We start from the raw sequence: 14,325 nt of genomic DNA, 5'->3' as shown, positions 1-14,325 counted from the left end.
GAGCAACATGGAGTCCACCGTACGGTCTTCTTTCCTTCCAGGGAGCAACATGGAGTCCACCGTACGGTCTTCTTTCCTTCCAGGGAGCAACATGGAGTCCACCGTACGGTCTTCTTTCCTTCCAGGGAGCAACATGGAGTCCACCGTACGGTCTTCGCTTCCTGTCCTCCTTTAATCCATTTTGGGCGGGAACCCCTTTTGGTGTTTTAAGCATTATGTTATGCTTTAGCTATTGAAAAATAGCAGATCTACAAGCTCATAGCGCGGCACCGAGTGCCGCGCTACGAGCTTGTAGGTCTGCTATTTTTGAAAAGTCGTGAAAATGCCTCAAATCTTTGAATATATATTCTTTCAGAGCAAACGTTTTTAACTCAAATCTTTGCTTCTGGGGGGTCCCTGGAATAACATATTTTCAGATGGAGGTCGGTGGCCAATTACATATAATTTTTGGGATCCTTGACATGAAATATTGAGCACCTCTGACAGAAACATATCAGAATTTAGAAGACATTTTTTTAAATTTCGACGTCATGCAGGCCTAAATGGGTTAATAGTCCTTGGTTGGGGTCCGAGATCGGGTTAGGGACAGGGTTCGTAAATGTGGCGAGTCGGAATGGCGATCCGTTGGAATAATGGGCTTCGGAATGCCGGCGTGTACCCGTGACCGTCATGCGACAATAAAAATAGGGCAGTCATTTATAAAAAAGAATTTCCGCCTGATTTTGAATCATTACATTTAAGTTATGCATATAAAACAATGTCAGTATCGGTACACACAAAAGGGCAAACTTGAACTCACTGACGGTACCATACACATGTATTGTTTTAGTCGCTATATTTGGAAGTGGAAAATATGCAATTATGAAGCAGATAGAGTATATATATTTATTTATATATATTGTTTAAAAAGAAAAGAGCAAATTTCAAGTGTGCAAAGAGACAGAACTATAATTTTTGTAATGAGAATCTCGCATTGCTTTATCCATAGTGATAAATGAATGAATAAATAAATATACTTTTATAAAGAGAATTGTGCACTGTCTGCTGTATCTATATGGTTATTGAGTGTGTTTATGGTTTGCATTCTCCAACTTTTATTTACAAATCTATCTGTTATCCTCCCAGGGTGGACAACAGTAATGATTGATGGAAGAAAAGTACTCAAACTCAAACGTTTTACTTAACCCATTTCGGGCGGGAACCCCTTTTGGTGTTTTAAGCATTATGTTATACTGTTATACTTTAGCTATTGAAAAATAGCAGATCTACAAGCTGCTCTACGAGCTTGTAGGTCTGCTATTTTTTTTTAAATCGTGAAAATGTGGCGCAAATCTTTGAATATATATATTCTTTCATAGTGAATGTTTTTAACTCAAATCTTTGCTTCTGGGGGAGGTCCCTGGAACAACATCTTTTCAGATACGGGTCGGTGGCCAAATGCATTCTATTTTTGGGAGTCCTTGACATGAAAACGACTGACATACACTGCAATGTAGATTACAGCCTACTCTTGTACAAATACAAGTCCCGGATTGAAAATGTGCTTGAGTAAAAGTAAGAAAGTATTGGCAACAAAAACATAGCTAAAGCACCAAAAGTAAAAGTACTCATTGTGCAGAATTTGTCCCATTATTACACAAGTTCAAAATGTATACAAAAATCTTGCAAATGGCAAATCTACAAGTTCACAATGTGTCACATTGTGAACATGCAGATCTGCTATTTCCAAATGGCCGATATATATATATATATATATATATATATATATATATATAGCAAGGGTCAAGGTTGTACTTTATTGTTCCATCTTATTGTGTACAGGTACATAAGAGTAAACGTTTTTGTTTGGCTTCCTTAAAGACAAAGCAGCAGCATAGACAGCATAACATTCAAAACAACAAAACCACAGCAAACACAGCAAAGAGTGCAAGAAAGGGCAATCAAAGTGTAACAATAAATAGTGCGGCTGAAGTGGTAGTGTGTTTTAGTAGTAAAAAGTACTATATTTCCCTCTAAGATGTAGTGGTGTTGTGTAGAAGTAAAAGTAGCCTATACTAATACCTCCCCGTGTCACTGTTCAGCTGTGTACTAATTAATATACTGCCACCATGTGGTAGACAGGAGAACATGTGCTCCACAAATAGAATGGCGTGTCTACTGTGAGTCACCTGACCTAGTAGTATGTTTGTGCACATGTTCATTTTAGCTGTGGCCTGTGATGATGGCTGTAATCCCCAGTCTAATCCTTCGCAGACCTTCGCAGTATCTGGCATGGATCAAATGTGTCATAATATTGCTGCTTCACCTGTGGAGAACAATAATAATAATAATAATAATATCTCAAACTTATATAGCGTTTTTCTGAGTACCCAAAGACGCTTTACATGGGGGGGCTTTACAGAGGTAACAACAAAATAAAAACAACTTTATTAGAAAAAATAAATTAAAAAAAAAACACTAAAAGCTAAAGAACATTAAAAGACAGTGAAAAGGGTTAGCTAGGGAAGGCAATATTGAAGAGGTGGGTCTTGAGGGCGGTTTTGAAAGTTTGGAGTGTGGGAGCATCTCTGAGTGCCTTAGGGAGGGCATTCCACAGGGTTGGGGCAGCAAATGCAAAAGCTCTGTCACCCCACGTACAGAGTTTGGTTTTGGGGACGTCGAGGAGGTTTGCATCACCAAAGTATTGAATATAAGAACCAATTCCAACCTGGTGAGTGAGATGCAGTGCTGTCTGGTCTAGGGATGCCAGCAACTGACCATCAGCCAAATCGATTAATTGACAGCTCTCCCGATTATTAATCGATTAATTAATTGATTTTTTTTTCCGTAAAAATAAATATCACATAAAACATATATTATCCAGACCCCCAGGAACGCGCCCAGGGGGGCGGGCCGGGCCAGCGTGCCACCCTGCGTCTGAAACGGTTGAGAAATGACAGAGTTACCGTGTGCCGGTCCCTCTACTGTACCCTCTACTGTACTGTAGCCTACTGTACTGTACTGTCACTGTACTGTACTGGCACACCCAAAATCATCATATATACAGTTAATATGTGCGAGTGTGTTTGTGTGTGTGTTAGGTTGCGCACAGGTGGTGAAAAACAACCATGCTGTTCTGGGTACTCATACCCAGCCAGCCAGGCACCCACATAACTCCGTAAGGGAGTGGTAGCACCACTCAAAAACATGGCAGTCTAGTAAACGGAAAAGAACCACCCAAGAACAGAACACGGCTGCAGCTAGTACTGCAGTGCAGGCCTAATGGGTGTGTTAAGATGTACTAGATGTGTAAGCAAGCATAGACAGTGATTGTCAAAGCTTGCACATTGGTATATGGTTAACACAGGGGTCTGCAACAGGCGGCTCTAGAGCACACCCCTAGTGGCTCCCTGTAGCATTACAAAAAATCGATGGAAATGTATAATGTTTACCCTGTAGAAAAAGAAAGATAGCCGACGAAAAACACAATGCAGATTGGCTGCCTGTATGTTTAATCTGCAGTGAGAAGCTATCAAACAACAAAAAAAGTAACGTTGAAAGACATTTCCAGGGAAAGCATGCTAAATTCTGCTAGTTTCGTTGCAACCCGGGAGATAATAAAGCTTGGCAAGCCGTGTTATAATGCGTACATTTTCTTTGCGGCTCCAGATAGATTTAGAATTTATTTTTGGTAGAAAATGGCTCTTTCAACAACTTGGGTTGCCGACCCCTGGGTTAACAATACATGATGCATAGTGCTGTCGCCTCACAGCTAGAAGGTCCTGGGTTCGATTCCTGCTGGGGACGCTGTGGTGGGCGTGTTCCCTCCTCCGCGTCATCAGTGCCCATACCCGAGGCGGGGTTGGTGAAAGGGCCTTTCTGTGTGGAGTTTGCATGTTCTCCCCGTGTCCCCTAGGGTAGGTATACCCTCACAAAAAACATGCAGCAATCCTGGTCTCTAAACTGCCTCCCCCTGGCCAGCCAGGGCGCCTGATGGAGGGGAAAGGAACTGGTTGGAATAACGTGTTCCTTCCACACGCTACGTCCAACCGGGGAAACTCCCCCCTGTCAGGTGAAAAGATGCGGCTTGGACTCCTCATGCATAGAAGGAAGCATGAGGTCAGTCAGCTGCCCCCCCCCCCCAGGTTGGCAGAGGAAGTGTAGCGCCCAGGATTACATTAGATGGTTGACACTGGGTGAAAAAATGGGTTGCAAAATCGTGGGATAAAAATTATAGTAAAAAAAACAAAACAATAGGCTACATTAAAAAAGGACTGTGTCCTAGTATCATAGCCATTGTTGCTTTTGATTAGCCTGCAGCTGTAGTGTGTTGCTTACATCACAATAGTACTGCCATGTTTTACCCTGCTGCACACACACACACACACACACACACACACACACACACACACACACACACACACACACACACACACACACACACACACACACACACACACACACACACACACACACACACACACACACACACACACACACACACACACACACACACACACACACACACACACACCACCCCGCAGGCCCGCACACACAACACCCAACCCGCCCCGTCTTCTCCCATACCAGCCCTCTTCAATTTGTGGCAGCTCATCTCTCTCATCTTGGCTTCGCATTTCCACAGTGTTTCCCCACATGAGAGCCTCCACAGTCACATGTTCTACTATACTCTTGTAGAGAGAGAGAGTGTGTGTGTGTGTGTGTGTGTGTGTGTGTGTGCGTGCGTGTGTGCGTGTTTTTGTGTGTGCGTGCCCGTGTACCCAGGTATCATACTTATGAGGGCCAGGTGTCCCCACAAGTATAGTAGATCTCAATTGAAGTGGACCTTGTTGAGGACCATTTGCATTATTGTTTTCATGTTTAACAATAAAAAATAAAAACAATACTACAACATGACGTAACAATATCATCCGCTCCCGACCGGATCATACAGACTTTTGAAACAGAGACCAGGCTTTCCTCCGAGGTGGTGGAAAGCCTGGTGAGGCGAGGTCAGGCTTGGGGTAGTTAGTGGCAGGGTTAGACTTGTGGTTATGGTTTGGGTTCCACTTAAAAATGTCAAAAGAAATGGTAAAATAATGAAATAAAATGCTTCTATAATTAATACCACCATATCTCTACGTATTAAGACCACCCATTTCCCAGATGGGTGGTCTTGACCCATCTTTTACCTGCGGGAACGATTTTGTCTTCTAAATCCTGACAGTTTTCTGAAAAACCTATGTTTCTGTGTCAGTGGTGCTCAAACACTTTCATGTCAATTAAGTACCCCCAAGATTATATGTAATTGGCCGCCGACCCCCATCTGAAAATATGTTGTTCCAGGGAACCCCCCAGAAGCAAAGATTTGAGTTAAAAACGTTCGCTCTGAAAGAATATATATATTCAAAGATTTGCACCACATTTTTACGATTAAAAAAAATTAGCAGACCTACAAGCTCGTAGCGTGGCACTCGGTGCCGCGCTGTTATACTTTAACTATTTTTCAATAGCTAAAGTATAACATAATGCTTTAAAACACCAAAAGGGGTTCCCGCCCAAAATGGGTTAATAGCTAAAATTGCTGTACTGTTGGCATAGCGGCGCTGATTGCTATAACTTCTGCGTACTTTAAGCGTGATTTATTACCCAGCGGTTCTCAGCGTTTATCCTGGGTCACAGCCTGGGCCCACCCATCAGCTGCACGGCCCACCCATCTGACCACCCATCAGCTGCCATGTTAATGGTTAAGTGGTCTCTCAAAGAAGGAAGTATTAGAGGAGGGAGAGAAGACACATTACATTACAGAAATTTTTTCGAAAAAAAAGAATTACTGTCTTGTAACCCTTATTGGTGTTTTAAGCATTATGTTATGCTTTAGCTATTGAAAAATAGCAGATCTACAAGCTCGTAGCGCGGCACTCGGTGCCGCGCTACGAGCTTGTAGGTCTGCTATTTTTGGAAAATCGTGAAATCGTGAGTATATATTCTTTCAGAGTTTCAGTTTTTAACTCAAATCTTTGCTTCTGGGAGGGTCCCTGGATGGAACAACATATTTTCAGATTGGGGTCCGTGGCCAAATACATATAATTCTGGGGGTCCTTGATGAAAATGTTTGAGAACGTGGGGTTTTTCAGAAAACCTTCAGGTTTTAGAAGGCATTTGTAGAATCGTCCTCGGGTCTAAATAATATAATAATGAATTTATAATGAATTGCATTTTTATAGCGCTTTTCCAAGTGCTCAAAGCGCTTTACAATGGTTCATTCATTCATACATTGGGAGGTGAAGCGGCGAACAGTCGACGCCAGCGTCCTCACTTCCCACATTCACACACCAATGGTGGCAAGCTTACACCGACCGACTCATTGGAGGCAATGTGGGGTTCAGTGTCTTGCCCATGGACACTTCGACATGTGGACAGGAGGAGCCGGGATTCGAAGCGCCGACCCAGGGATCATTGGACGACCTGCTCTACCTCCTGAGCCACAGCCGCCCCTGAAAGACGCGGTAGGGGTAGGGTAACATACCTGGATGTTTGGCAGTCACATATTCCGCCGTGTTTTTCCAGCGTGAGGAGGATCTCGTCCTTACTGCCGTACTGAGCTGTGGACTACAAACGCACACGGCGTCAATTCTATACACAGACAAGGCGCACGCGAACGTAAAAACCTTTGCTTCTTTAGAACGCCACAACGGTAAGGCCCTCCGGTCTGCTTTTCGGATATGTTATAGAGCTCCACGAGACGCACGCGTGGAACTGTAGTACGTCCTCGGGCGACCTTTCTAGTTGACATGGCGCGCGCGAACGTTCCACTACACCGAGTGGCGCGCTACGAGCTTGTAGATCTGCTATTTAAAACCTTTGCTTCTGTAGAACGCCACAACGGTAAGGCCTTCCGGTCTGATTATCGGATATGTTATAGAGCTCCACGAGACGCACGCGTGGAACTGTAGTACGTCCTCGGGCGACCTTTCTAGTCGACATGGCGCACGAACGTTCCACTACACCGAGTGGCGCGCTACGAGCTTGTAGATCTGCTACTTTAAAACCTTTGCTTCTGTAGAACGCCACAACGGTAAGGCCTTCCGGTCTGATTATCGGATATGTTATAGAGCTCCCAGAGACGCACGCGTGGAACTGTAGTACGTCCTCGGGCGACCTTTCTAGTCGACATGGCGCGCGCGAACGTTCCACTACACCGAGTGGCGCGCTACGAGCTTGTAGATCTGCTATTTAAAACCTTTGCTTCTGTAGAACGCCACAACGGTAACGCCTTCCGGTCTGATTATCGGATATGTTATAGAGCTCCCAGAGACGCACGCGTGGAACTGTAGTACGTCCTCGGGCGACCTTTCTAGTCGACATGGCGCGCACGAACGTTCCACTACACCGAGTGGCGCGCTACGAGCTTGTAGATCTGCTATTTAAAACCTTTGCTTCTGTAGAACGCCACAACGGTAAGGCCTTCCGGTCTGATTATCGGATATGTTATAGAGCTCCCAGAGACGCACACGTGGAACTGTAGTACGTCCTCGGGCGACCTTTCTAGTCGACATGGCACGCGCGAACGTTCCACTACACCGAGTGGCGCGCTACGAGCTTGTAGATCTGCTACTTTAAAACCTTTGCTTCTGTAGAACGCCACAACGGTAAGGCCTTCCGGTCTGATTATCGGATATGTTATAGAGCTCCCAGAGACGCACGCGTGGAACTGTAGTACGTCCTCGGGCGACCTTTCTAGTCGACATGGCGCGCGCGAACGTTCCACTACACCGAGTGGCGCGCTACGAGCTTGTAGATCTGCTATTTAAAACCTTTGCTTCTGTAGAACGCCACAACGGTAAGGCCTTCCGGTCTGATTATCGGATATGTTATAGAGCTCCCAGAGACGCACGCGTGGAACTGTAGTACGTCCTCGGGCGACCTTTCTAGTCGACATGGCGCGCACGAACGTTCCACTACACCGAGTGGCGCGCTACGAGCTTGTAGATCTGCTATTTAAAACCTTTGCTTCTGTAGAACGCCACAACGGTAAGGCCTTCCGGTCTGATTATCGGATATGTTATAGAGCTCCCAGAGACGCACACGTGGAACTGTAGTACGTCCTCGGGCGACCTTTCTAGTCGACATGGCACACGCGAACGTTCCACTACACCGAGTGGCGCGCTACGAGCTTGTAGATCTGCTATTTAAAACCTTTGCTTCTGTAGAACGCCACAACGGTAAGGCCTTCCGGTCTGATTTTCATATGTTATAGAGCCCAGCAACACCGGCCGACACCTCCAAGGCTTCCTGGGTGATGGCGAGGAGGAGGGCTGCCACGTCACCTCACAGTCCAACAGTCTGTATGTACGCCTCTGCTGTGCCTGAGGAAGGCACGCGCGCACACACACACGCACGCGCACACACTCACCTGCCCAGGCCATTGATGCCAGACGACCCTCGGGCCAGGCACTGCAGCCTCAGCCTCTCCACGGGATCTGAACTCACACACAGACGTCTCTTGGCGTCCAGCGCCATCTCTCGGTCGTGCCTCGACGTCCTGGCCATGGCTGAACACACAGAGCACATTAATATAATGTGTAACATTATAGTGGATGCAGTTAGCTTAATGCTAATTCTGATTAGCATAGTTAGCTTCTTATCCATGCTACTGGTGACTGGTTTAGCACAATACAAACTCGGACTCATTACATAACATGCAAATCACACCACCACTCAATATAAAAATAAAACGTTGTCTTATAAAGCAGCATATACTTTGTTTACATTCAGACCCATGGCTTTGTACAACTACTGGCCAAAGTTGAAGTTCATATAGTTGTAAAACATTCACCATAAAAGCCAAAATCGCGACAGTCAGCTATTGATTCATTACTAACTATTTCACAGACCTTGATGTGACTGTTAGCTGTGATAAAGTAAAGTAAACAAAGTGATGATGAATGACACGACACGAAACACACACGTAGGATGTAGCTCTTCTCACAACATTGACGACACAGGTCGGTTCTTTATAAACGGGCATTTATTGGGCATTCTTCTCATCCCTCTGCTGTTCCATGCCGTGAGAACTATGTTCACACAAAATAATAAACACATAAACAATCAACAAATTACGTCGCAATACATAATATTGTCATTGATCAAACAAAGAAATACAAAACATGTAGATTTGCGCGATGCGCAGGTGAACGTGTCCGTCAAAACACCACAATACAACACAACAAAGATAACTCTCAAATAATAATACCTCGTTGGCCGCTTGTTGTGTAAAGAGGTTCTTGATGCTTCTTGAGTTTCATACAGTCCTTTGAATGTCCTTTTGACCGTGTTTAATAACTTTAAACAGTTCAAACACACTACTCTGCTGCGAGTGTGCTTCCTTGTGCAGACCAGAGTCTGAATGAGTGAGAGAAATGTTTGTACCACCTGTGTGCAATGCCAGGCAATCATGCATCAATCAGTCAATCAATCATGGTCCAGTGTTGCTACTGACAGACAGGGAACTTGGTTCTGCCTCAGAAAGTTATCATCACATCATGTTTACATTTTTAACCTCATATGAAATCAATTATGAACCACATATTTATTATTGTATCATGACATTATTATGAATTATGCTTTATGAACTTATGACCATGAATTGTTGTATTTTAGCTATTTTAGTCTTTTTAAAGTAAGCATTTTAATAGCAGCACTTACATAGGAAGTCAGAGAAACGAATCAAAGAAAAGACCGTTATCTGCCAGTGGAATTCAGAACAGCGCCACAGCCCATCCACATGTATGTGGCAGCGGTGGCCGAACGGATAGCGGCGCGGTCTAGATACCGGAAGGTTCCCAGTTCGAATCAGCCGTCCGACACGTTAAAATTACCACCGCTGAAATGCCCTTGAACAAGGCATCAACCACTACGATGAAATGTGTTCTATCCTGGCTGGAAACAAGTTCTTGAGCTTAGCCCAGATACCCTGGGTAAATATAGATTTCATTTCATTTCATTTCATGAAGCCATATGCCTCTCCCCTCCTCTCCTCTCCTCTCTTTTTGAATGAACAGACAAAACACAAAACACAACATGTTCATTAATGTTATTCTTCACAAACTAGACATTTTATTCATATTTAGAAAATGCAGAATCCAATGGCGTCGGTCTGGGCTCTCCACGCCGTTTGCAAAGGTCAATGGTCAGCAAAAAGACTGCCTCCTCTCTCCCCTCTCTCCACAGAAGTGAAAACAGACAAAACACACCTTTAAAATATGTTCCCTAACCCTATTCTTCGCAAACGAGACATTTTATTCATATTTAGAGCGTCCCAAATTCAATGGGGCCGGTCTCGACTTTCCAGGACGTTTGCAAAGGTCAATGGTCAGCAAAAAGACTGCAACGGTGACCCTTTGGGCCAAATTCTTAAAAAAACGGGGTGATATATATTTTTAAAAATATGTAAGAACCTCCAATATCCATATTCAGGACATGTCGAATCCAATGGAACCGGTCTCGAATTTCCACGACGTTTGCAAAGGTCAAAGGTCAGCCGAAAGACTGCCACGGTGACCTTTGGGCCAAATGCCTTAACAAATAAGTGATAGATATTTTTTTAAATATGTAACACCCCCGAATATCCATATTCAGGCCATGGCGAATAAAATGGCGTTGGTCTCGATTTTGTGGGACTCTTACAAGCGTCCGATAAAGGGAACTACACTGCAATGCTAGGCCTCGGGTCAGATTTGAGGTTCCCGAGGTCGCAGAAAAAAAACTCAGACCATCACGAAGATCGGCTCGTCGCCGCGATCGCAGAGGTGTTCGGCCCATCCCGAACAGACTTACGATCGTCGTCGTAGGCGCGCGTGAACGTCAAACTTTGCTTCACTGGAACGTCACGACGGTGAGGCCTTCCGGGATGATTTTCGGATATGTTATAAAGCTCCCGGAGACGCACGCATGGATCTATAGAACGTCCTCGGGCGACCTTTCTAAGAGGCACGGTCTCGTTTCACTTTTTCAGCCAGGACGCTGTTAGAGTCTATGGGTCTATGACGTGTCTGCATGCACAGAGCCAAAGTGAAGGACGTTTTGTACGACTGTCGGAGGCGTACGTCCGAGACACCTAACCGTTCGTCTCGGCTGGCTCTCCGACATATCCGAACGTCGGACCGTGATGTTTTATCGTTGGCGCGTTGTCGCGCGTCAAAGTCGGCAATTTGTAGGCGTTCGTTCAAGGCTACCGCCGCGGCCGTATGTCCGTTTGGCCCGAAACCTATACGGCTGCGATCGGGGCCGCGACCCGGCCGCGGTGATGGTCTCGGATTTGTTCTGCGACTTTCGCGTCAAAGTCGCAAATTTCGAGGCTTTCGTGCAGGGCTACTGTCACGACCGTATGTCCGTTTGGCCCAAACCCTATACGGCTGCGATCGGGGCCGCGACCCGGTTGCGGTAATGGTCTCGGATTTGTTCTGTCGAATTTCGCGACTTTTCTCGCTAACTTACTTTGTGGGAGCAGTTTATGCTAATGAAGGGCGTGGTTCCGGCTACTTTGTGGGTGTGGTATATGCAAATTAGTGGGTGTCGCTTATGTAAATTAGTGGGTGTCACCCCGCCTACTTTGTGGGAGTGGTTTATGCAAATGAAGGGGCGTGGCATGCAAATGAAGGTGCGTGGTATGCAAATGAAGGGCATGTTTCGGCTACTTTGTGGTATTTGCTTATGCAAATTAAGGTGCGTGGTATGCAAATGAAGGGGAGTGGTATGCAAATGAAGGGCATGTTTCGGCTACTTTGCGGGATTGGTTTATGCAAATTAAGGGGCGTGACATGCAAATGAAGGGGATTGGTTTATGCAAATGAAGGGACGTGGCATGCAAATGAAGGTGCGTGGTATGCAAATGAAGGGGAGTGGTATGCAAATGAAGGGCATGTTTCTGCTACTTTGCGGGATTGGTTTATGCAAATGAAGGGGCGTGGCATGCAAATGAAGGGGAGTGGTATGCAAATGAGGTGCGTGGTATGCAAATGAAGGGGCGTGGCATGCAAATGAAGGGGATTGGTTTATGCAAATGAAGGGGCGTGACATGCAAATGAAGGTGCGTGGTATGCAAATGAAGGGGCCACTCCCCTTCATTTGCATACCACGCACATGAAGGGCATGTTTCGGCTACTTTGTGGGATTGGTTTATGCAAATGAAGGGGCGTGGCATGCAAATGAGGGGGAGTGGTATGCAAATTAAGGTGCGTGGTATGCAAATGAAGGGGAGTGGTATGCAAATGAAGGGCATGTTTCGGCTACTTTGCGGGATTGGTTTATGCAAATGAAGGGGCGTGACATGCAAATGAAGGGGATTGGTTTATGCAAATGAAGGGACGTGGCATGCAAATGAAGGTGCGTGGTATGCAAATGAAGGGGAGTGGTATGCAAATGAAGGGGAGTGGTATGCAAATGAAGGGCATGTTTCCGCTACTTTGCGGGATTAGTTTATGCAAATGAAGGGGCGTGGCATGCAAATTAAGGGGAGTGGTATGCAAATGAGGTGCGTGGTATGCAAATGAAGGGGCGTGGCATGCAAATGAAGGGGATTGGTTTATGCAAATGAAGGGACGTGGCATGCAAATGAAGGTGCGTGGTATGCAAATGAAGGGGAGTGGTATGCAAATGAAGGGGAGTGGTATGCAAATGAAGGGCATGTTTCCGCTACTTTGCAGGATTAGTTTATGCAAATGAAGGGGCGTGGCATGCAAATTAAGGGGAGTGGTATGCAAATGAGGTGCGTGGTATGCAAATGAAGGGGCGTGGCATGCAAATGAAGGGGATTGGTTTATGCAAATGAAGGGACGTGGCATGCAAATGAAGGTGCGTGGTATGCAAATGAAGGGGAGTGGTATGCAAATGAAGGGGAGTGGTATGCAAATGAAGGGCATGTTTCGGCTACTTTGCGGGATTGGTTTATGCAAATGAAGGGGCGTGACATGCAAATGAAGGGGATTGGTTTATGCAAATGAAGGGACGTGGCATGCAAATGAAGGTGCGTGGTATGCAAATGAAGGGGAGTGGTATGCAAATGAAGGGGAGTGGTATGCAAATGAAGGGCATGTTTCCGCTACTTTGCGGGATTGGTTTATGCAAATGAAGGGGCGTGGCATGCAAATTAAGGGGAGTGGTATGCAAATGAGGTGTGTGGTATGCAAATGAAGGGGCGTGGCATGCAAATGAAGGGGATTGGTTTATGCAAATGAAGGGGCGTGGCATGCAAATGAAGGTGCGTGGTATGCAAATGAAGGGGAGTGGTATGCAAATGAAGGGGAGTGGTATGCAAATGAAGGGCATGTTTCCGCTACTTTGCGGGATTGGTTTATGCAAATGAAGGGGGCGTGGCATGCAAATGAAGGGGAGTGGTATGCAAATGGGGTGCGTGGTATGCAAATGAAGGGGTGTGGCATGCAAATGAAGGGGATTGGTTTATGCAAATGCAGGGGCGTGGCATGCAAATGAAGGTGCGTGGTATGCAAATGAAGGGGCCACTCCCCTTCATTTGCATACCACGCACATGAAGGGCATGTTTCGGCTACTTTGTGGGATTGGTTTATGCAAATGAAGGGGCGTGGCATGCAAATGAGGGGGAGTGGTATGCAAATTAAGGTGCGTGGTATGCAAATGAAGGGGAGTGGTATGCAAATGAAGGGCATGTTTCCGCTACTTTGCGGGATTGGTTTATGCAAATGAAGGGGCGTGGCATGCAAATTAAGGGGAGTGGTATGCAAATGAGGTGCGTGGTATGCAAATGAAGGGACGTGGCATGCAAATGAAGGTGCGTGGTATGCAAATGAAGGGGAGTGGTATGCAAATGAAGGGGAGTGGTATGCAAATGAAGGGCATGTTTCCGCTACTTTGCGGGATTGGTTTATGCAAATGAAGGGGCGTGGCATGCAAATGAAGGGGAGTGGTATGCAAATGAAGGGGAGTGGTATGCAAATGAAGGGGCGTGGCATGCAAATGAAGGGGAGTGGTATGCAAATGAGGTGCGTGGTATGCAAATGAAGGGGCGTGGCATGCAAATGAAGGGGATTGGTTTATGCAAATGAAGGGGCGTGGCATGCAAATGAATGGGAGTGGTATGCAAATGAAGGTGCGTGGTATGCAAATGAAGGGGAGTGGTATGCAAATGAAGGGGCATGGTTCCAGCTACTTTGTGGGATTGGTTTATGCAAATGAAGGGGCGTGGCATGCAAATTAAGGGGAGTGGTATGCAAATGAGGTGCGTGGTATGCAAATGAAGGGCGTGGTATGCAAATGAAGGGGAGTGGTATGTACGTCGTCGTGTAGGGAACATGTACGTCGTCGTGG

General features: G+C 45.8%; 1 protein-coding gene across 1 annotated transcript; it reads right to left on the bottom strand.

Moving 5' to 3' along the window:
- Positions 1–6,452: 6,452 nt before the first annotated feature.
- LOC306937269 (uncharacterized protein) lies at positions 6,453–9,365 on the bottom strand (the record flags this gene model as incomplete). The annotated part of the gene is made up of 3 exons (XM_079520935.1): positions 9,236–9,365; positions 8,396–8,534; positions 6,453–6,591 (listed from the first exon to the last, which is right to left on the bottom strand). Exons 1-3 carry the CDS (start codon positions 9,285–9,287, stop codon positions 6,453–6,455), a joined length of 330 nt encoding a protein of 109 aa, XP_079377061.1. The 5' UTR covers positions 9,288–9,365.
- Positions 9,366–14,325: the final 4,960 nt, after the last annotated feature.

This window comes from Electrona antarctica (assembly GCF_951216825.1).
Source record: "Electrona antarctica genome assembly, chromosome: 14".
In the NCBI taxonomy this organism is placed as follows: Eukaryota; Metazoa; Chordata; class Actinopteri; order Myctophiformes; family Myctophidae; genus Electrona; species Electrona antarctica.
Note: the sequence above shows the minus strand (reverse complement) of the source record. Positions and strands in the feature narration are given on the sequence as shown.